Genomic DNA, 23,206 nt, shown 5'->3' on the forward strand with positions numbered 1-23,206 from the left:
AGTCGTCCTTTGAGAGCTTGTCTATACTCACTGTGGGTGTTCTCCTTGCAAACACTGAGCGGGAGATGTTTTCCCTTAGTAGGGCAGCATCCCGAGCTCGGCCCTCCTCGCCTGGCCATAAAAGGGCAGCGTTTTCTGCAGGACCCCCGGATCCTCCGAAAGCTGACGGGTTTTTGGGAAGGGGCCTGCCCCGGCGCTGCTTGCTTTGGACCTCACAACCCTCGTGTTAGTGTTGTTTTGGCTCGTTCTTTTCTTGTGCCTTTTGTTTTGTCTCTCTCCTCCTCCTGCTCCTCTCAGGAGGTTGGAGGGAGAGAGGCCAGAGAGCCTCCAGGAATGTTCTTGCTTCCCCTATTTTTTATTCTTTCTCCCTCCCTCCCTTGGCCTGATTTGATCCCTTCTTTCCCATGATCCTGCTCAGAAAACCAGCTGCTGAGTGAAAACCATTGGCCAAGCCCAGGGTATGTCCCTAAAGGGCTGACCATGTCCCCAGCCTCCATCCTGTGACCCGAGGGAACCTGGAGGGCTCTTCCCTCCTGCTCTGCCCAAGCCCTGACCCCCTCAGGAAGGGTGGACACCACAGAACCTCCTCTCACCACCGCCTGGAGCACCTCTCCATGGGAATTCCAGCCTGCAGGAGATGCTCAGCTGACCACAGCTGTAAAAGCAGGGAAATCCCAGGCAGGCAGAGCCATGGTTCCACCTTGGAGTTCATCATTCCAGGTCCACTCAGCTCTTCACAGAATCTTTTAGGTTGAAAAAGACACTCAAGATCATCAAATTTGACCATTAACTGCCAAGCACTGTCACATCCACCACCAAACTCTCTCCCCAAGTGCCCCCTCTACACAAACACCTCCAGGTTCTTCCACGGTTCCTCACAAGCCCAAAGTTCTCTGAGCTCTCACAGGGTCTCAGCTTTCTTCTTGTCCCTTGTCCTTGATGACACTTCCTTTGGAGAAGCCTGAAACTATGGAAATGCAAATGGAAATATTGGTTGTCAGTTCAACCCAAGAAATAGGAATCTCTTCCGGTTTTCCCAAACATTTTTCTCTGTGTTGTTGTGGCTGATCTTTCATTTAAGACCCTCATGACCTTGCAGTTGCCATCTCATGGCCTGGGGAGAGAAAGGAAGGGGTGAAGCGACAGGGGATGTCCCTTTTGTGGCCACCACGCTGTGGGAAGGTTCCAGGGAGGAGACCAAACGCTTCTCCTGTGTCAACAAGTTCACTCCACGTGCTCCTTGTTGCCAGTTTCTCCAGAACTTCAACTTTCTGGAGAACTGTCCCCTACCAGCAACTGATCTGAGCTCTGGACCCTCAGATCCCTCTGTGGACCCTGTTTAACCCTTCCTTCATCATTTTTCACAGTCAGTGATGCTGTGCAAGGTATGCCAGAGCCAATTCCCAGCCCACAGCCTTCCAGGAAGACTCCAGAACTTCCAGAACTTTCTATGAAGGCACCAAGAGCTTGGATTTAGCCCCAGTCAGAAATCCCAGCAGCTGAAGAAGCTCCAACGAGGAATCAGTCACCCACATGCCCAAATAACCAACACAACAAATCCCCCAAACCAAAGGAAAGCTCACCAAGAGGTCCTGGCTTTTTGGAAGATGCTGAGCTCACCTCTCACATGGAGATCGGGTCTTTGCCAGGTGCGTTTTTTCCTTCCTGATGATAGAAGCTTGTGGCCACCAAAACAAGGGGAAGAACCTCGGTAGGGGCACAAGCTGATGCGCCTGTGACATTTTGGGGGTGTCTGCAGCAGGGTTGGGGGCAGGAATGGGTTTTGGAGGTGGCCACCATCCCGATGAACCTCTTTGGGCACCTCCTGGAGCTTTTCCTTTTGGATGGGATCTCTCCAAACTGGGTGGGGTGGGATTTGCAGGGAGCTTCATTGTTTCAGCAAACCCCACGTGGCCCCTGGGTGGTTGTGGCCGAGAAACCACCTCAGTTTTGTCTCTCGGGATCACTGCTGTGGTCACTGTGCTCAAATGAAGGGTTTCACCCAAGTGTGTCATTGCTTGTGCCCCTCCCAAGGTTCTTCCCCTTGTCTTGGTGGCCACTGCAGGTGCAGCTTCTCCCTCATCAGGAAGCAAAAACTGCGCCTGGCAAAGACCAGATCTCCATGTGAGAGGTGAGCTCAGCTTCTTCCAAAAAGCCAGGACCTCTTGGTGAGCCCCTCAGAGTGGCATCAGAGCTTGGACCACCGCTTCAGACCTTCATATTTCAGAGCTATGAGGACTCCACGTTCTGGAGCTCCCTGGTCCCCTGTGCCGCATCCATGAAAAGGCCAAAGGGATTTGGGCTCTGGAGCAGAGCTTAAATCCCTGTCTCCCACCTCCAGCCTCATCTCACCCTCACCCCCAGCACTGGCTGCATTTCCAGGAGCTTATGTAGCTTTCTGGAAAAGTTTCCAGGGTAGGAGAGATGTCAGACAGGCCAAACACTCATCTCACAAAAAGCCTTCTGATGGGGAAGATGTTCTGGTGGCACCAGCCAGGATTTTTTTTTTTTTTTTTTTTTTCCCTATAGAGCAGTGCAGGGTTGAGAGCAAGAAAGGGCATTTAAAAAATAAAAGGAAGAAAAAAAAAATTTAAAAAGCTCAGAAATGAACCCGGTGCAGGCAGGACGTGGCCACGGGGATGTTATGCAAAGAGCTGCTCACATCTGGAAGGAGTTACTGCACACGGCAACCAGGGCTGAGTCTAAACAAGTGCAAGACGTTACCACATGTGGATGTCTGCAGCTGGGAGTGGCTGGGGGAACCAGGGGAGCAGGGGAGGTGGGATGAAAATCCCCCGTTTTGGGGGTTCTGGGGGTGTCCCCAGTGCCCTTCAGAGCTGTTGTGCTGCTCTGCTTTTAGGGTGGTGGAAGGGGATCCGTGTGCCAGTGACATTTCAGGTGGTGTCTGCAGCAGGGTTGGGAGCAGGAATGGGTTTTGGAGGTGGCCACCATCCCGATGAGCCTCTTTGGGCACCTCCTGGGGCTTTTCCTGCCGAGGGGCAGAGCCTGTCCTGGTGCTGGAAGTGTGGGAGCACCCTGGGACTCTGCATGGGGCCTCCACGGACACCCTGGAGCTGCTCCAGCTTTGCCCCCTGGGTCCCCAGAACGAGGATTTTAGGGTACCCAGGTCCTGGATGAGGCTGGGGGTGTTGGGATGATAAAAATCCACCCCCCGCTCAGCATCGGGGAGAGCCAAGAGAGCCAAGCAGAGCCGGGGGTGAAATTGTGACGCTTTGCTTTATTTTGGAGGCTGGCTGTGTCCCACAGGTCCTATCCCAGGCCCTGAGGGGGTTTGGGGGACCCCTCTCCTGTAAGGAAACGTTCCTTAAACACCACCCCAGCGGTGGATCCCCATTCCCTCGGAACAGTGGGAGAACGTGCCAAAAATCCCTTTTTGTGATAATTAATGTCGCCTCACGATTCCTCGAATTGGGGCTTTGAGCCCCAAAAAACCTCGAGGTGGTATTGTTGGGTTTGGGGAGGGGGTGAGGGGGTTGTGCGCCTCAGTTTCCCCCTCCACAGCAGGATCCAGAGGATGCTCCCAATAATCAAAGGCATCCTCCCAGTGGAGGATCCTCATTTCCTCCAAACAGTGGGAGAACACCCCAAAATCCCATTTTTAAATAAACCAGCCTTATTCCACAACTCCCCAAACTGAGGTTTTATGCCCCCAAAAGCTTTGGGGTCTTTTTACTGGGTTTGGGGAGGGGGTGAGGGCATTGTGCGCCTCAGTTTCCCCCACCACAGCAGGATCCAGAGGATGCTCCCAAGAACCAAATCTGCCTTAAACACATCCAAGGTGGGGCACCCCCATTTCCTCCAACCCTTGGGAGAACAATCCAAAAATCCCATTTTAAGTAAATTGCTGTCACTCCACGACACCCCAAACTGAGGTTTTATGTCCCCAAAACGCCCTGGGGCCTTTTTATTGGGTTTGGGGAGGGGGTAAGGAGTTGTGTGCCTCAGTTTCCCCTGCCATAGCAGGCTCCAGAGGATATTTCCAATTAATGCTCCTTAAACACTTCCAGGTAGGGGCATCCCCATTTCATCCAGCCAGCAGGAAAACACTCCCCCCCCCCAAAAAAAAAAAAAATCCCATTTTAAGCAAACTGACACGATTATTTAAAGCGCTTTTTAAATTTTAAAGCTTTTACACATTTTTAAATTCCATTATGAGCAAAACCCACAACACCTCAAACTAAGGTTTTACCCACCCCCCCAAAACAAAAAGAAAACCCTCGGGGTGTTTCGACGAGGTTGTGCAGGCGGCTGTGCCGTGCCTCAGTTTCCCCGCGGCAGCGGGATGCAGGGGATGCTCCCGGGGGATGCTGCGCTGCAGAGGCGGCTGTAGCGGAGGGCTCGGGGTGCGGGGACAGGGGACAAGGGGGTGTCCCCGTGGGGGTGGCGGTGGCTGCTGTCGCTTTAAAGGGGCAGCCGCGGCCCCAGCTGATGCGGCGGCTCCAATCAGCGGCCCCGGGGCTCTTGGCAGCCGGAGCCGCCGCCGCTCCGCATTCCTCCGGCTTCCCAAAAGGGGCGAACATGGCGATGGGCAAGATGAGGTGAAGAGGAGGAGGAGAGGAAAACATTAAAAAAAAAAAAAGAAAAAAAAGAAAAAAAAAAAAAGAAGAAGAAAGGAAAAAAAAAAAAGAAGAGGAAGAAGAAGATAAAGCAGGAGGAGAGGAAAAATATAAAAAAGGGAAATATAGGGGGGAAAAAAAGGAAAAGAGGGACGGGGATGCAAGCAGCGCTGGCGCGGTGATTTCCTCCCCCCCGCCCCCCCTCCTCCTCCAAAAGGCGAAAAAAAAAAAGAAAAAAAAAAGCAGAAATAAGGCAGCCAAAAGGAAAGAAAAAAAAAAAAAGGAAAAGAAAAAAAAGCCACCAAACCAGCAACCCACCCAACCCACCAATTCCTTGTTTTTTTCATGGAGAGCACAAACCCCAGGCCAGCGGAGGAGGACCGGGACTCCTCAGCGCGGAGACCTTTGCATCAAAATGGTAGAGCCTGAACCCCCCCTCCCCATTCCCATCCCGCTCCCCCTTCCTCCCTCTTCTCCTCGCTTTTATTTTCCACCTCTCCCCTTCTCCTTCCTTCCTTCCTCCGCCGCTTCCTCGCGCTCCCGGGCCTTTGCCGACTTCCCAAAAGGCCTCGAAACTTGCCCAAAATCGCGGCCGGGGCGGCGGAGAGGGATGCGGGGAGGGGGGGAGAGGCTGCAGGGGCGATGCTGCATCCACGCGTGGCGGCGGGGACGGGGTGTCGTGGATTATTTTCCAGGGGGGAGGAGGACACGAAAATCGCAGCCCGGCCGTGTTTGGGGGCCGGTGCTGCTCTGCTGGGGCGGCTGCATGGGGGTGCCCCCCCCCCGCAAGGCGAAAATGGGTTGGTTTTGGTGAAAATGGCACTATAAACGCGCCCCCCCCACGCCACCTTTGCGGGGATGGGGGTGCAGAAGGGGCGTGAGGAGGGGTCTGACCCCCCTCCCCCTCTTTGGGAGGGTCGCAGCCCAGCTCGGAGGTCACTGGGAGGATCTGGGGGGACGCACACACTTTTGGGGCCCCCAGGCCAGAGGATTCGCCGGTGGTTGGGGGGGGGGGGGGGGGCGCAGGATCTGCCGCTTCCTCGGCCATTCCCATTCCCCGGATGACTCCATCCTTTTGCCAATTCCTGCCCGCCTTCCCCCCCCTCGCTATGGCTGGTTCCCGTCGTGGGCCCCCCTTTTCCCGGGGGGTGTCTTGGGCGCTCCCCAACATCCCGGAGGAGCGAGGCTGCAGGGAGGGCGCAGCATCCCACCCCTCTCCGGGTCGGGAAAGCGATTTTCCAGTCCTGTTCTTAAAAAAAAAAAAAAAAGTAATAATAATAATAATAATAATAATAATAATAATAATAATAATAATAATAATAATAATAATAATGACACCGGAGCTGGGGCTCTCGCCTGCAGCAGTGACCTATTTTATCGGCCGGTGGAGTTGTTTTTTTTTTTCTTTGGGGGGGGGGGGGGTGGTGGTGGTTATCTGGAGTTGCGGAGGGCAGGCCTGAGCTGGGAAGATCCACGGGAAATCCCCCTGGGATGTGCCGTGACCGCGGGATCGCGGTTCCTGGTACCTCGGAGCCTCCCCCATCCCTTAAAGTGCGGGGTTGTGGTTGCCCCAGCGCTGGCTCCGTGCCCGTCCTAACGCCCCGGGAAGCGTGCGAGTGGAATTTTTGGAAAGGGGAAGAAAGTGCAAGCTTGGATGGGATGGTGGGATGGGGCTCGGCACCCCCGGACCGCGGTACTGGGGTTAAACTGGTCGGGATTGGGGTTGGGATCACGCTGGGCAGTCACACTCGGCCTGTGAAATTCCTTCTGGCGTGGAATCCCTGCTGAAACCGCCCCTGCATCCCTTCCCAGAGGAGATGCTGAGGGACCCGGGGACACCCCGAGGTGTTTTGGGGGACGTTTCATGCCCTGAGGTGGGGATGGAGATACCCAGAGCCCACCCAAGCCAGCAGCCCCGCGAGGAAGACGGGGAAAAGTTGGGAATTCAGCCTTCCTTCCACACCCTGCCTCGGCGAGACCCAGAGGAAGATTTGCTTTACAAAGCAAAATTCCTCCTTGGAAAGACACTAAGGGATTTATTATTATTTAATTTTTTTTTTTTTCCCCCCTCCTTGGATCTGTGGTGAAATCTCGCTGGGTGCAAACGTTCTGCCTCCAAGCGCGGAGTTTCCCCGAGGATGCTAGCTTGGGCTCAGCACCGCTCCGGGGGAATTTTCCCGGGGATGGCCGGAGGGTCCCCTTTGCCACCTGGGCTTGGAATGACGGCGGAGCTTTGTTCTCCCCGGAAGGAATTAACGGAGCGTTCAGCTATCAGCAGGCGAGATAAACGGCCCTGTGTTCCTGTCTCGCGTCTGGAGCAGAGACGTTGTCACCCCCTCCACAAAAATAACCCGCTGCCGCCTTTGGAGATGGATCCTTTGGAAAAGGGAGGGAGAAACGGGAGAGGTCGGTTGCCCGCGAGTTGATTAAATATTGGTTATTTTTAAGATGTGGATTTTTCTGCTCAAGGAAAAATAAGGGGGGAGGGGGCAAAAATAAAAACAAACAAAAAAAAACCCCCAAACCTTTTGCGGATGAACTGAATGTGTCAAAGCATCGGAGGGTCTTTGAAGGTTTTTGGGGAAATGCTGATTTTGCCGTTCTCCCTCCGTGCTCCAGCTGGAGGAGAAAACTGAGGGCTCTCCCACGCCTTTATAGAGGGGACCTGGTGATGGCCGTGACAAAGTGACTCTCCAGGAGGAGCAAGGGATGAAGCTTTTAATTTGCTGCCACATTTGCCTGGCCCCAAAAATGTGGATATCTAAATCCCCTATGTGGTTTGTGTCCTAAATGTCCCCTGACATTCCACGGGCCCCTGTAAAAACTGGAGGAGTGGATATTGGTGGGCAGGATGAGCTCGGGGTCAGGCCATGTGCCTCCTGCCCCTAATTTTTCCTTATTTTTAAGGGAATTGTTGGAGTAGTTTGTGCAGGGCAGGGATGGCCCCATTGGGTTTCCTGCATGGGGACACCTGAGGACTTGTCCCCTGTGTCCTCTGGGGCTGCTGTCCCCTCTTCAGCCAGCTCCCACCTCTTCTGATGATGAAAACTGGGATGCCTTTGGATATGGGGAAAGACTGGCCACGGTGGCTCAGATGTGGTGGGTAGAAGACTTCATTACAATAAACTGTCTTTTTTATTATTATTTTTATGATTATATCTTTTGCCTGGAGCCAGGGCTGCTGACACCCTGTCTGTTAAAGCCCTGCTTCCCGAGCTACTGGAAAAATTGTGATAAAAATAAGGATAAAAATAATGCACATTGATAAAAATGTTGAAAGTGTTGGGTGCATCCAGATCCTTGATTTGGGCAACTGGATCTAAAGGAAGACAGCCCATGGCAGGGAAGTTGGAACAAGATAATCTTTAGGCTCCCATCCAGCCCAAACTATTCCTTGGCTGGATTAGAGGAGCATGGCTCATTCCCAAAGAGCCCCGGTCAAGGCTGGGGTTAGGATGGAACTGGAGATGGACCCCATCCCTGGGGTCAGAGCCAGGGTTTGGAGAGAATGGATGGAAAATCCTGCCCAGGATGTTGGGGTGGGATCAGTCTTGGATCTTTCTGGAAAGTTTGTGGTTGGGTTAGGAAATGCTGTGGTTTTGGGTTTTAATGAGGGCTGGATGTGGGGCAAACCTTGGAGGTGTCGCATCCCACCATGCTGTTGATCCACCTGGAAGGTTGTGGTGGCAGCCACAGGGATGGGCACTGTGGTGCCAGGCAGGGGATGCTGCCCTTTGATGGAAAACTCATTCAACAGTGCCTGGGAGGAGGCTCCATCCACCATCCATCCATCCACCCTTCCATCCACCCTTCCATCCATCCTTCTATCCATCCATCCCTAATCCATCTACCATCCATCCCTCCATCCATCCACCCTTCATTCCCTCCATCTATCCATCCTTGCTTCTGGGCATCCCAGCTCCTTCCCAGCCATTGCCTGGCTGCACATGGAAGTGGAGTGTCTTGGCCTTCAGGCTCTGCACAAGTGACGTGGTGGCTGCCCTGCTGCACCCATCCCTGCTCCCAGCACTAAATTTGGGGTTCCTGGGGGGGATCCTGTGAGCTGTGGGGGGCTCTCAGCTCCGCCTGTCCTGTTGCATCCATGCCCTCCCTCAGTGGCAGTGGGGACATCTCTGGGGGGTGATGCCTCCTCCTTTGTGGCACTCTGGGCTGGGCAGTGGTCCGGAGCTGGCCCCTGGCGCAGCCACTTGGCCGCCAGCCCAGCTGGGGAGGTCAGCCTGGGGTTTTGTCCTCGTTTCCTCCCTCAGTCTTCCCTCTGCTTGTTTTTCTCGGGCAGGGGAGGGAGGGGGACAGTGACTTTGCGTGTGTGTGCGCGTGTCCCCCGGGCTCTTCCACCCCGGCAGTGACTCTGTGGGCGGGCCTGCATCCCGTAGATGGAGGGCAGCATTCCATCCCATCCCACCCCATCCCATCCAACCCCACCCTATCCCATCCCACTGCCTGCTGCCATGCCAGCACAGTGGCTCGGGGACATCTCCATCAGCCGGGTGTCACTGGCTGTGCCAGGCGCTGGCAGGGCCCCCGTGGCCTGTCTGTCCTGTCTGTCCTGTCTGTCCTGTCTGCCCTCAGTGTTTGCCAGGGCTGTGCCAGCTCTGCTGAAATCCAGCATCATCCTTTCGGGATTTAACCCCAGACCTGGCTTTGCGCGGCTCCGGAATCACCTGCAGAGCTTTTGCACCACGTGTTGGGTCTGACTGAGCTGCACCTTTTTCAGCCCTGACTGAGGGGACAGGGACACACAGAAGGGTGCATCCATCCACGTTTTGGTGCCTCTGCTGTCTCAGAGGGATTGGAATTTGTCCTGGGATGAAAATAATGCAACGTTGCTGAAGCTTCTGTACTTCTGCAGCAGAGGCTGTGTCTGAGCAGGGGATGGTGCTTGACTTTGTTGGGATGGACTCCCAGGGCTTGGCACTGCCCTCACTGTCACCCCTGGTGGAACAGAGCGACTGTGTCCTTGATGCCATCACGGTGGTGGCATCCCCCAGGAGCAGCATCACCTCATGGGGACAATCTGGGGATGGGGCTGACAGTGGGGTTGGTCCATCCATCCTCGAAAGTGTCACAGTGGCTTTGCAGCTCTGTGTGCAAAAGAAGAGGAGAAAAGCACCCAGAGTAGCTGGTAGGGTTTAAAAAAATTAAAAATATGGTAGAAATAAAAAAAGCACAAAGCCTTTAACCCTCTGTGGGCTGTGCTGTTGGGAAGGCAGTGCCTGTTCCCAGTGCGTGAAGCTTTGTGTTGCTCATCCCACCTCATCCTGCTCCTCTCCCCACGCTGCTGGTGGCCATGGTGCTTCCAAAGAAACCCCAAATTAACCTTTTCCCCTGTGCAAAGGTGTCCTCTTGGTTGCAGGGAGACAGGGATGGGGGAAGGAGTTGTCCCTGTCCCGTTGCACTGGTGGGCCTGGTACTGCTACCAACTTCCTGGGAAAAGCATCCTTGAGCCAAAGCCTGTAAATGCTGGATATTATTAATAAAAAATTAGGAACAACCAAAAGGGTGTGTGGGGGGGGAAAGCCTGGGAAGCGTCTGACTGTCCCGCAGCTGGGTTAATGCTCTTCTTCACCCAGCAGAGGCTGGGAGGTGTTTTTTGGGGTGTCCAACACCCTGAAACGAGACAGGTTGAGCCCCTTCCCCTCTCCTGCTCTCGCTGCAGCTGCACATGGCTCTGCTTTGGGCACCCTTTTAGACAACATACAGAGAAAAAAAAAATCACCCCTTCGGATGGTGTCAGCAGCATCCCTGAAGCCTCCGGAGCGGGGCCGGGCACATCCCGGCGGGCAGGATGCCGGCGGTGGGCGCTCTGGGCCGTGCCGGCCGGCGCCTCGCCAGGCGGGGCTGTGGCCGGGCTATTGTTTTCCCTTCCTGCTTGTTTTTCCGGACAACCCTCTCCTAATTAAATAAAAACACCCGTCGGAGGAGCGAGCGGACCACCCCACCCCCAGCGCGGTCCCGCGACGAAAGCACCCACGGGGAGCTCCCCGGGGAGGGAGGGGACAGCAGAGAGGTGAAGGTAGGCGACAGGCGAGGGGCGGGCGCTTTGGGATGTGCTCCATCCCTCTGCCAGCTTTCCGTGCTCCAGCATTGCGGTTTGGGATGGGATGTGCACGGTCCAGGCAGCGCCGCTCGTTCTGGGGCGGCTTCGTCTCGGTGTATCCCGGTTTTGGGAGGCTGTGGGCAGACGCCAGCGTCACATCATTCTGGGAAAAAAAAAAAAATAAATCTTCTGATGGCCTCAGAACTAAGGAGGAAAGGCTGAAGGTTTCATGCGAGGGTCTGGAAGGCAGAGGGCAAGTTGTAGGAGGGCGAGGATTAAAACCGAAAGCGCGAGTGTTTGGGATTTGTAACGATGCCCCTTTGTGCCATCCGAACTAATCTGTAAAAATGGGGGTTTAATGTTATTTCTTTCTTTAGCAAAAAGTCAAGTTTTGACATTAAATAGTTCCAGTCCAATTCTTTTGTCCTGAAGTGCAGCAATGTCCAAATTGAGAAGAGGGCATATGGGGGACTTTTTTTTTTTTTTTTTTTTTTGAGGAGCAAGTGCTGACATTGTATTTAGCTCCTTATTAAAGCACTTTTCTTTAATGCAATTTAATACTGAAGGTCAGCTATGAATGCTTTGGTGGTTGGAAACGATACAGAAAAGCAGATTGCTTTTTCTTTTTTTTTTTTTTTTTAACATCTTGTGGGTGAAAAATTTAAAGACATCCCCAAATTTTGTACTGAATGGAAAGTGGTTCACAGGCAGCTGGTCTTGTCACCACTTAAATGTGAATTTTATGCCCTAAAACCCCCTGTCCTTGTGCTTATGTGGGAAAGAATTACTCATGGCCCTCAATGCTGTGGCGATGAGGGCGCTAGAAACTAATAATTAATTAATTAAATAACTAAGAGGCTTGTCAAGGTCAGAGATGATCTTCTGGGCGACTCAGGATTTGAATATTTAAATATATCCAGAGTGGCCCAACCCTCTGGTCCTTTGGGGAGGTTTAGAGCTGCAGGAGCATTCCGGGGATCTCGTTCTCAACAGCTGCTGAAAATGCATTTTGTCACGTTGATTTAAATCCAGCAGCAAACACCTTTCAGGGCAGACGGGCAGGTGTTGGTGGGGCTGTTCAGGGAAACTGAGGCACGTGGCGGGGTGGAAATGGAGCTTGGGGTGGGATTTTTGGTGGTTTGGCTGGAGAGAGGCTGCCCTGCTCCAGTGAACATCAGCATCTCCTTCCACCTCCATTCCTCACTCATCCTTTCCTTCCATCCCCTGCCTTCGGGGCTCATCCTCACCCCGAGCATCCTCCCCATCCTCTGGCCGCCCTCTTGCCCCAGCAGCTGTTTTGGGATGGGACTTGGATAGCATCACGTGAAAACCCTCTTAAAAGAGAGCTGGAGGGCAGCGTCAGGGTGGGGAGGGCTGGTTGGAGGCGCCGCCGGCCCCTCGGGGTGTGGAATTCATGGCCACGCTGCTTTCTAATAATTTTCAGGAGTGTTTTTTTCCTGCGCTGACGATGCCAGAACCTTGCTTAGAGGTTGGCAGGGTGTGGTGGGGCCCCGCAGTTTTTGGGTTCACCATGGTTTAGTGCATCCAGTGAGCTGCCCAGGTCCTGGAGGGGATGGAGATGGGATGGGATGGGATGGGATGAGATGGGGTGAGTGACCTGCACCTGGCACAAAAAGGAGTCAGAGGGGCAAGGTGGTGATGCTGGAAAAGAGCAAAACTCGTGATTCTCCTTTTTTTTTTTTTTAATATATATTTTTAATATAAGAAAAAAAAATATTTCAAATATTTGCATTTTCCCCGAGGAAGAGCCCTGGATTTAACCCTCCCATTAATCCCCATTAGTCAGGCTTCTCCGCTCCAGTGAAGCTGCAGGGACGGGAGCTGCCGGAGGGGCATTTTGGGGCAAGTTGGGGTCTTTCTCGGGATCTCACCCCGGCAGGCGCCTCTTGTCTCGGCCGGGGCTCTGGCTCCGGGCAAGGCTCACGAAAAGCATCTGAGAGCAATAAAGAGCAAAAGGATCCCGCTGACAAGCCCGGGCTGAAGTCACCGGCGGGACGCGGCCAAGACACGCATTGTCCTCGCCGCTGCTGGGACTGATTAGAGCTGCCTGGCAAGGACCGGCGCTGGGTGAGGGATCAGCCCCTTTTGCCAAAAATCCTCGATCCGGAGGGGGAAACAAAAAAAAAAAAGACGGCTTTTGTTTTCCAGGCTGGGCGATGCCGCCCCACAGACCCATTTCCCCCTGTTTTGCACCCATTTCTCCGTGGTTGTCCCTATGCCAAGCTTGGGGTATCCTAAATGGGGAATGAGGTGAGATGGATCCCCGGAGGAAAAAACCTGAATTTAGGGGTTTTCTTTTCAGGAGGGAACCTGGCAAACAGCAAGCTGCTCTGCTGAATTCCTGCTGTCTCGTCAGTTTTTGATATTTATTATAGCCCTAATTATTTTCTACGTGTTTTGGGGGTGGGGGCTGAACCATCCAAGATCTCATCAAAATGTTCTTGGCAGTCGCGAGAGGCTCAGAAAATGGTGGGGTGGATGGATATTCCAGCTGGGATGCAGCATTTTTGTAACAAATACCTATATAAAGAATGTTTATGTATATATTTATATATTTATACACAATATATAAATATATATTTATGTGTAAGTTTAACTATATATAAGCATGAATGTAAAAAAATATGGAAAATAGTAAATATATATAAATTATTAAAAAGTATATAAAAATATATAAACACCCAACACTTCCTACCTCTTTGCCCCACTCCAGGCTGCAGAGCCAAGAGTTTGGAGCAGAACTCCTTTTTCCATGTTTTTTCTGGGTGCCAGCACTTGCTGGGGCTCTCCAGGGCTATCAGGACCAAGCAAAGCTGAGATCCCAATTGATTGGATGGGTTGGTTGTGGAGCAGAAATCCAATGAAAATGAAAAAAATTGGCAGGGAAGGGGAAGAAGTTTTTTGCTTATTGGGAAAACAGAGAAGAAAACACCCTTTTTTATTATTTAAACATTTTTGTCTGTGTGTGCTTTTGCCTTTGGCTCACCAGTAAAAAAAAAAAAAAAAAAAAAAAAAAAAAAAAAAAAAAAAAAGACAAACAGAACACGTCTTGCTGGAATTTGTGTGTTGATCAAGAGCTGCCATTTGTTCCAGAAAAAAATGGGAGCTGAAAAAACTCTTTTTGGAGCAGGAGGTTCTGCGCCATGTCCTTGGTCACATCCTACAAAGGTCAGGAAGGAGGGTGTTATGGGGTCTGGATCTGTCTCCATCCAGGATTTGGGTGTTCAGCAAAGGAAGCAGAGGGAAAGGGTGTGTCCCACCTTCTTTGAATACAGGACACAGGATTTAGGGTGGGGGATATCCCTTGGATTTGGGATGGAGCAGGCAGACTCATCCTGGGGCTCAGGTATGACCGGGAGAGGGGATGAACACCAGGGATGGTCTGGACCATGTGAAATATGTGGGAGTTGGATTAAATACCCAGAAAACTCAGCCTGGGGAGGGTTGGCAGTCGCAGCATTTCCCAGCCTGGGAGTGCTGCTCCCTGATTTGAATTTTTCCAGGTAGTGCCTTTCCCCAGGCAATGGAAAATGAGCATTAAAAAGTGCATAAATCATCCCAATGAATCCAGCTGTGAGCGAGCTGCTGTCGTGAGCGAGAGCACACGGCGTAATTCAGAAATATCAGAGGATATTGGGCTTTATGTAATTATCTGTAGAAGCAGGGAGCTATGAAGTCCTAATTTCCTTTTATTTAGGGGGTTAAATCTCAGCAGGTGCCTAAAATTGGGGCAGATATCCACCTGGATCTCCATCTGGTTCAAGAGGTCAAGGCATCCCCTCTCCTGTGTGACATCTCTGAGTGAGTGTGGACACTTGAGCCTGCCTTTGGACCTCCTTGGTGGCCGTGGTGCCTCTTACCCACCTTGAAGGAATATCAGAGGGTGCTCGTGTGGCCCTGACCTGCCCTTTCTCTGGGGCTTCTCCTCCTTGGTTGAGTCCTCTGGACTCAAGTTGTTGCTGGAGCTTCTTGGTTGGTGTCTCCAAGCTGGGCCTGGTGGTGGATCTTCTTGGTTTTCCAAAGCTGGGGCTGGTGGTGGAGCGTTTTGGTTGACATGTCCAAACTGGGGTTGGTGATGGAGTTTCTCAGCTGATATCTCCAAACTGGGGTTGGTGATGGAGTTTCTTGGCCGGTATCTCCAAACTGGGGTTGGTGATGGAGTTTCTTGGCTGGCATCTGCAAGCTGGGGCTGGTGGTAGAACTTCATGGTTAGTATCTTCAAGCTGGGGTTGGTGTTGGAATGTTTTTGTTGTCACCTCCAAGCGGGGGCTGGCAGTAGAGCTTCTCAGGTGGCATCTCTGACTTAGGGGATGGACGGGCAGGGACGGATGGCATGGCCAGAAGGGTGTTTTTGGGGGAGAGAGCCCTGAATGATTTTATTTCTTTCCTCCCCACAGCTGATAGTCGAAAAAACGACTGACTACCCTTCGGCTGAGTACTCCCTGGTGGAGGATGTAGCCCTCCACTTCACGTGTTTGATGGACAGACTGAACGAGCAGCGCCTCTTTCAGCCGGACCTGTGCGACGTGGACATTGTGCTGGTGCAGCACAAGAGCATCTTCCCAGCGCACAAGGGGGTCCTGGCAGCCTACAGCCAGTTCTTCCACTCCCTCTTCACCCAGAACAAGCAGCTGCAGCGCGTGGAGCTCTCCCTGGAGGCCCTCACCTCGCAGGGCCTGCAGCAGATCCTCAACTTCATCTACACCTCCAAGCTGCTGGTCAACTCCTGCAATGTGCAGGACGTGCTGAACGCGGCCGCCGTGCTGCAGATGAACAACATCGCGTCGTCCTGCCAGGACCTGCTGGACACCCGCTCGCTCAGCCTGGCTACCGACATGGCCCTGCCCGCCGAGGGCTGCGCCGGACCCCCGCCCTACTACTGCGAGATCAAGCAGGAGGTGGACGCTCCCCACCCCAAAATCTACGCCCGGGAGGGCAACGACCCCTTCTCGGTGCGGGTGGAGGACGGGACAGGCAGCAGCACGCTCCCCCCCGGCCCGGCCAAGCAGTACTACAAGGAGGAGAAGGACGGAGGTCCCGGTGCTGTCTGTAAGATGGAGGGCGAGGAGTCCGAGGAGGACCTGGACAGCCAGGGCTCCTACAACCGGGAGCAGATCATCGTGGAGGTGAACCTCAACAACCAGACCCTCAACGTCTCCAAGGGCACGGAGGGGAAGGCGGCCGCCAGCGAGGCGGCCGTGATGGGGCGGCCAGATGGGGATGGGCGTGACACGGAGGAGGATGGGGAGGAGGAGAACGAGGAAGGGGAGGAGGAGGAGGAAGAGGAAGAGGATGCGGAGGTGGGGGAGGAGGAGGAGGAGGAGCGCAGCGAGGAGGAAGACCTGGAGGAGACGACGGAAGAAGAGGATGATGACGATGAAGATGCCTCAGAGATGAAAAGGGAAAAGAGCGGGCAGCCCCGCCGGGGCAGCCGGGCATCCAAAGCCACGAAACCTGCCATGGCGACCAGGTCCCAGGAGATGGCCAAGGTGGAAGAGGAGGAGGAGGAGGAGGAAGAAGAAGGCCAGAGGGGAAGGAAAAGAAAGAAGGAACAAGATGGCTTGGGGCAGAAGGTGAAGCTGGAGGAGAAGCAGCATTACCCATGCAAGAAGTGTCCCCGGATCTTCAACAACCGCTGGTACCTGGAGAAGCACATGAACGTCACGCACAGCCGGATGCAGATCTGCGACAAGTGTGGGAAGCGCTTCCTGCTTGAGAGTGAGCTCCTGCTGCACCACCAGACCGACTGTGAGAAGAACATCCAGGTGAGCGTGGACCCATGCAGGGCATGGATCCCACTGGGGTGAGCATCCCACTGAGGGGGAAATACCTTACCCCGGGGTGGAGCATCCCACAAGAGATGGATGTCCCACCAAAGGGGATGGATGTCCCATCAAGGTGGGGACATCCCATCAAAAGAGGAGCATCCCACTGCTGTGGGACATCCCAGTGAGGGAAGGGCATCCCAAACACCACGGGGGTCATCCCGTCCAGCTACACCATGGGATGGGCTCGTGCTCAGATAATATTGATGTTGCAGTTGGCACATGGCAGTTGGGAGGGGACCTTCCTTCACCCATGACTTGTATTCGGACTCAGGAGGGTCCCAGAGTGGCCTGGAATGAGAGGATTTGTGCCATGGGGGCTGTGGCTTCCCCTTGACTGGTTGGGTGGAAACATGGAGTTAATTTTTGAGGAGTAATTTTTCTTTTGAGTTTATTCAGTTAATCTAGATAAAACACTGTGAGCCCCTGATGGAGACACACTCCGGCGTTCCCACCCAAGCTGAAACCATTTTAGCTTAATTTGAAGATTTGCTGACAGGAGTTAAAACGGTTTTAATCTGCCTTTTGTGCTTTTTTTGTGTGTATTAGCAAATTCCTGAGTGCGTTTGACATCCATGCGTGGCTCGGGCTTGGTGTGGCCTTTCCCTGCGCTAATGAGATCGTGTGTTGGCAAATTGGCTTCGTTAAATCAGTGCAGTTTTGGGGGGGATAGGGAGGCATCCAATCAGAGCAGCAAACACTTGTGCTCCTGAAGATGCCTCCAAATTCCCGTCTCCTAATTCCTGATGAGTTGTTTTACAAGATGCTGCTGCCAATAGTTACAAATATATCAATTCATGGAGAGCTTCTCCCATCACCCTTGCCACCAGATTTTGAATGATCTCACAGGTCTCCTTGATGAAGGAAACACAACCCAAGTGCTACTGGAGCCCTTCACTGATGGTATCCCAAATGAAATAGGGAATGAGGCAGATCTTGGCAAGCAGGGAACACAAAAGCAGGAACAGTCTTGGCTCATAGGTGAAGCAGTCTCCAACCTTTTGGTGCATCTTCCTGACAGATTCACAGCACTGAAGTTGCTTTTTTTGGATGCTTATTCCCAGAATGGATGAGTGTAGCTCCAATATCTGCATGGTGGTGGCTGTTCCAGAGCGTAACATAAATCCTGGGCAGTTAAAAAGGAATTTTACCAGAATATTTATTCAGCATCATCTGCTTTCCAGGTGGATAACATGGAACTGTCACCTCATTGCTTGTTTTTTGTTTTGCCCTCTCCTTTTGTATCCCTTTTCCAGATCATTTTGGAATAGGATGAACCACAACTGCCCCTGTAGTGACCTCCTTCTGCATAAAGAGGGATCATTGTCTCCCACTTAATTGAGCATTTTTAATTTTACAAATAGCCAGATCCACTCCATTTGCTCTGATAGTATTTAATAACTTTATCAACATCCCACACAATTATGCCTGGATGGAAAAGGATTTTTTTTTTCGGCACTCTACCTAGAATAGGTTTTATTTCTTGTGTTTTAATCAGATCCATGGAGGGACTATACATCTTTTCCCAGTTTGGTCTGCTGCTTTCTTTCCCGGTTTTGTCTCCAAATTTCATCCATAAAGCTTTAGAATTTAAGCATCATCCTGCTCCCTGTGTTCATTCCCCATCTCCATAATGTGCATTCTTCCTCTGTCACCTGAAACGTGATTCATCCTTTGCTTTATTGAGTTGTCCCTCAAGCTCTTTTTTGGCCAGCTTCAGTATGGTTTTCTTTTTAACCTGCAAGAATTTATATCCTCATTTTTTTCCCCTCATTTGGACATTACTTTCATATTTTTGAGTGATGATTCTCAGCTTTAAGTGAGGACACAGAGCTCACCCCTCCAAGGTGTTTGGTCCCAGCCCTGGGGGTTTTTCTACCTCTGCTGCTTTCCCTCTACCTTTCATTTTTAAATTCCCCTGCCTCTTTCATTTTAACTGGAGAAAATGGATATTGATGTGTCTTTGGTAGCAGGCTCTAGTCCTGAATTTCCCCTGAAATATCCCTTAAAACAGAGATAAATCGGTTCTTATCCATGGAAATACATACTTGGGAACAGTAGGACTTGGAGGACTACTCATGTTGACACTTGAGCATGGCAACATGAAGATGATGAGGCTTGGAAATGGTTCTGTTACCTTAAATTTTCCTTTGAGGCCCCTAAATATAGATATATATGGAAAAATACTGTGATTTCACAGCATAATGGCGTGTTTTCCACAGTATGACAGCAAAATTTGGTTGAAGCCCATCAAGGAGCATCTGTTCCTCTGGGAAGGAAGAGAAGTGGAGGAATCCCTCCTCAGGTTCACCAGCACAATTCAGCCACGCTGTTGCAAGATGCCTTCAAAGGCATGAATTATTTTCTCAACAGATCTGCAAGGAGAGAAGGGATGGTTTTATCCTCTTGTTGACCAAGAGGAATGTGAGCCATGGAAAGGTGAAGGGGAAGGAGCTGACCCTTGGCTCCTGGCATGGTTTCCTTTGTGGACATCTCTCTCCTGTGTCTCCCTGACCACTGAACTGGTCTCACATGACTCCAAGAGGTCTCACACTGAATCTGGAGCTTTTTCTGGGAGCTTCCAGAGGAACACTGAACTTATTGGAGCTGAAGAGATTCTCTACCTTAAATTCTTGGGGAAGACTTTGCATGTCACGTTCTCCTTGTGCTGATGGACTGGTGGTTTGGGTCCATTTTGTTCCTTTTGGATCTGTTTGGAAAACCATTTTAGTGGTGAAGTATCTATAATATCTGCTGAAGATTGAAGTTGTACTTCTCTGGCTTGGGATTCTCCTTGTTTTTATATTTTTTTTGCAGATTTCCAATGCACAGAGGGTTGGGATTATTTTACATAGCATCCTCATTTTGGAATAAAATTCCCAGGTGGGAATAGGGCATGAGCTCTTGCTTATCTAAGTCCTGATACAGCCATTGTTGGAGATTCCACATCCTTCCCCGGAAGGTCACTGTCCGTTGCTCATCCCATGGGTAGAAATATGAATTCTGGAGGATTTGAAGTGAAAAGGTCCTATCAGACTTGCAGGTTGTTATAATTCTTGATATCAGCTGTAGCTTTCACAGTGATGCTCCCTTTCCTCGGATGAAGCTCCTTCCCCTGCTTCCCTGACCATCTCCTGTGTCCTTGCAGTGCGTGACGTGTGGGAAGGGATTCAAGAAGCTCTGGTCTCTCCACGAGCACAACAAGATCGTCCATGGCTATGCAGAGAAGAAGTTCTCCTGCGAGATCTGCGAGAAGAAGTTCTACACCATGGCCCACGTGCGCAAACACATGGTTGGTGAGTGCGGGAGGCACCATGGGGAGATCTTGTTCGGTTGTTGCTCCATCAACTTGGCAATGAAAGGTGTTTTTTGTTACTGTCATATTGGGTGTTCCGGGCTGAGCTTACTCTTGGGTGAGCTTTCTCACATCCCCATCTTGAAATTTGTCCTGATATTCAGTGCTGAGCGAATGTCTGCTCAGTGCCGGGTCTGGACGTGGTGCTGGGGAATCTCATTTATTTTATCAGAAATTATTTATTGTTATTATATCTAATATATATATATATATATATATATAATTATTATAAGATATATTACAATAAAAATTATTATTATTTATTTATTTGATCAGAAGTGATCAGAGGAAGGTTTGAAGTGTAACCAGTGTGAAAGGACCAGACTGCACCAGGGCTTGGGCTTTGAAAAGCAAATCGCATGTGACAGTGGTGGTTGGGTCCCTGGGCCTTGGAGCCACCAAAGAGATCCAAAAGAATGGGGGTTTTGAAGTGTCCTGGTTTAGGGCAAATTTGGGAGAAAAGCCCCTGAATGGGATCCCTCTGGGAAGCAAACCCAAACGGCCCCTCCTCCAACCAGTCCAGGAAAAAACTTCCTCAGAGAAAAGTGGAAAAAACTATTTCTTTAACAAAAAAAGTGCCCACAAGCATAAAGAATGGATAGGATGAAACAATAAAACTTTTCATTGCTCTGAAGTGAGATGGTAAATTCAGAAAGTCCTTGCTATGGGTAGCTTGGCTTGCCCAGTCTCCCACCAGTCCCTCTGGAGGTCCAGGCCCTGGTGGGCCTCAGGTGTGAGCTCCTGGTGCTCCTCTGGTTTTTTCAGTCCAGAGCAGGTTTTAACAGTCCCAAGAAAAAGAGAAAAATACAGTCCAGGAAGCTTCCCTGCCTCACCTAGCTAAAAACTAACTAAAAGCAGAGAGTTTTCTGTCCCATTGCTGGTCTGTGCTTCAGATGAACACACGCAGTCCGGAGAAGGAATGCAGAGGGCATGGGTGCTCTTTTCAAAACAAACTGCACGCTTCTTCTCCCTGCTTCACTCTCAAAACCGGTCCTAAAGGCACAGAACTCAACATACAGCACAAACAGAACAGATGACTGGGGATACAAGCATCATAAAGTCACCCTAGGACAGGAAGGGAAATGCTTCCAATGTTGCTGCCATATATCTTCCAGAGATGCTCTGGGTTTGCTGGGGTTGGTCAGCCACAGCTGGGGTGTGGGGAGATGGATGGTGGAGGTGCGTGGAGGGCTCCTGACCTGCCCCTGTCCCCGCCAGCACACACCAAGGACATGCCCTTCACCTGCGAGACCTGCGGGAAGTCCTTCAAGCGCAGCATGTCCCTCAAGGTCCACTCGCTCCAGCACTCTGGGGAAAAGCCTTTCAAATGTGAGGTAAGGTCCTGGCTGTCACCCCCCCCCCCTCAGCCTCTCAAACGAGGGCAAAAACTCTGGTCTGGGGAAAGATCTTCCACTCCTTGGAGCTTCCACTGTGCTTTGTGCCATTGCAGCTGAAGGGATGATCCCACAGCTTTTCCAAACTTTGCATCACCCACCAACTTTGCGATGAAACTTGTCCAGGAAGTTTTCTGACTGGTTGGGTCCCACCAACTTTAGGGTGAAACCAATGCCAGGATCTGTCCCCAGGTGCCTGGATTTTGCACCCATCCCAAGCCCATCCAGCCTGCAAACATGGCTGGGTATGTCCCAAAACGCCTGACTTGGGGGGTTTCCTGGGGGGAAGAAAAAGGGATTTCTTCACTGCTGGTGATTTGAGGGGAATGTGGAGATATTGTGGGTACTCATCAACAACTCCTCACCCCTGCAGAACTGCAACGAGCGCTTCCAGTACAAGTACCAGCTCCGCTCCCACATGAGCATCCACATCGGCCACAAGCAGTTCATGTGCCAGTGGTGTGGCAAGGACTTCAACATGAAGCAGTACTTTGACGAGCACATGAAGACGCACACGGGTGAGACCCCCCTTGATCTCCCTGGAAAGAGTGATGGGGTGGGGGTAACATCTTAGGGTGGGTGGCAGGCTGGGATTTTGGGGGGCACTGGTAAGGCCCCAGTCAACTCGTTCAGTGAGACTTTTTGAAGAGTTTACAATGGTTCATGATGTCTGAGCTGGACACACAGGAGAAAGACCAACATGATCTTTTCAAGAGGCCGAAACAACACAAAAGTTTGCTGGCAAACTTGAGAAAAATCAAGGAACTTTGGCAAAAGGTTTAGTACAGCATTCAACCAACATAAAACGCTTCTCACAGCATTAACTTGGCCCATTCAACTTAGCAAACTTTAAACAGGTTTGATGTTAAGGTGCTCGCCATATTCCAAGGAGAGGGAATTAGAAGTAGAGAAACACAGAAAAGATATAGAAGAGCACATATATAGCTACCAACTCCTGGGTTCAGACAGAACTTCCAAGAGAAAGGTAGGGCCATGATGAACGTGATGTCCTGGTGTTTGGCTTTAAACACCCCATGGTCCTCAGAGCCCTTTCTCCCACATGGGATTTCTGGTCATTTGGCCCCTCAGGAGGTGGATTAGGGGAGAGTGGAGCATTGCCTCCCGTGTGCCATGACTGACAGGCACTGCCAAGCTGGGATACAGGCTCTAGGGCTGGGATGGCACACACACGTGCACCCCAAAATGCCTCTAGACACCAAACCAGTCTCTGACTCCCCCCTCTCCTCCCGCCCTCAGGGGAGAAGCCCTACATCTGCGAGATCTGCGGGAAGAGCTTCACCAGCCGCCCCAACATGAAGCGGCACCGCCGGACCCACACCGGGGAGAAGCCGTACCCCTGCGACGTCTGCGGCCAGCGCTTCCGCTTCTCCAACATGCTCAAAGCCCACAAGGAGAAATGTTTCCGCGTCAGCAACCCCTTGGCTTCGGACACAGCCGTCCCCCAACCCGCCAGCAGCCCGGCTCCGCTGCCCCCCGGCCCCGGTGTCTCCCCCCTGCCCCTGCCGCTGCTCCACCCTCTTCCACAGACCCTCCCTCCTCCTCCTCACCTACCGCCGCCCCCTCCCCTGTTTCCCGCGGGGAGGATAAATTCAAACAACAATTAGGTGCCCCCCCCCTCCACAGCCACCCCGGCCATGCGCCTGCATGGACTGCTCTGCCCTTCGGGAACGCCTTTCCCCCGGGGAGCCAAGGCTTTGCTTGCTCTCTACCCCCCCTCCCTCCTCATTCTGGGTTTGTTTTGGGTTTTTATTCCTTTTTCATTCTCTGCAGAGAGGGGAAGCAGGAGGAAGTCCCCCGGGAGGAGAGTGGGTGTTGGGGGGGAACTGCCGTCCGTCCATAAGGGGTGTAGGTTAAAGGTGTCACTCTCTGTTTCATCTTCCCACAACCCAGCTTCATCTTCCTGCTGGGATGCTGGTGAGGCTGGGAGGAGCAGGATATCCGGGCTTGAGCTTGCT

At 51.9% G+C, this 23,206-nt stretch overlaps 1 protein-coding gene across 1 annotated transcript; it reads left to right on the forward strand.

Annotated features, from left to right (window-relative positions):
* Positions 1 to 4,482: 4,482 nt before the first annotated feature.
* On the forward strand, positions 4,483 to 22,973 carry ZBTB47 (zinc finger and BTB domain containing 47). The gene is made up of 6 exons (XM_066201863.1): positions 4,483 to 4,995; positions 15,054 to 16,421; positions 19,630 to 19,777; positions 21,055 to 21,170; positions 21,604 to 21,748; positions 22,488 to 22,973. Exons 1-6 carry the CDS (start codon positions 4,993 to 4,995, stop codon positions 22,853 to 22,855), a joined length of 2,148 nt encoding a protein of 715 aa, XP_066057960.1. The 5' UTR covers positions 4,483 to 4,992; the 3' UTR covers positions 22,856 to 22,973.
* Positions 22,974 to 23,206: the final 233 nt, after the last annotated feature.

This window comes from Chamaea fasciata, unplaced genomic scaffold (assembly GCF_029207755.1).
Source record: "Chamaea fasciata isolate MVZ Bird 193981 ecotype frontalis unplaced genomic scaffold, bChaFas1.0.hap1 SCAF_1, whole genome shotgun sequence".
Taxonomy (NCBI): Eukaryota; Metazoa; Chordata; class Aves; order Passeriformes; family Sylviidae; genus Chamaea; species Chamaea fasciata.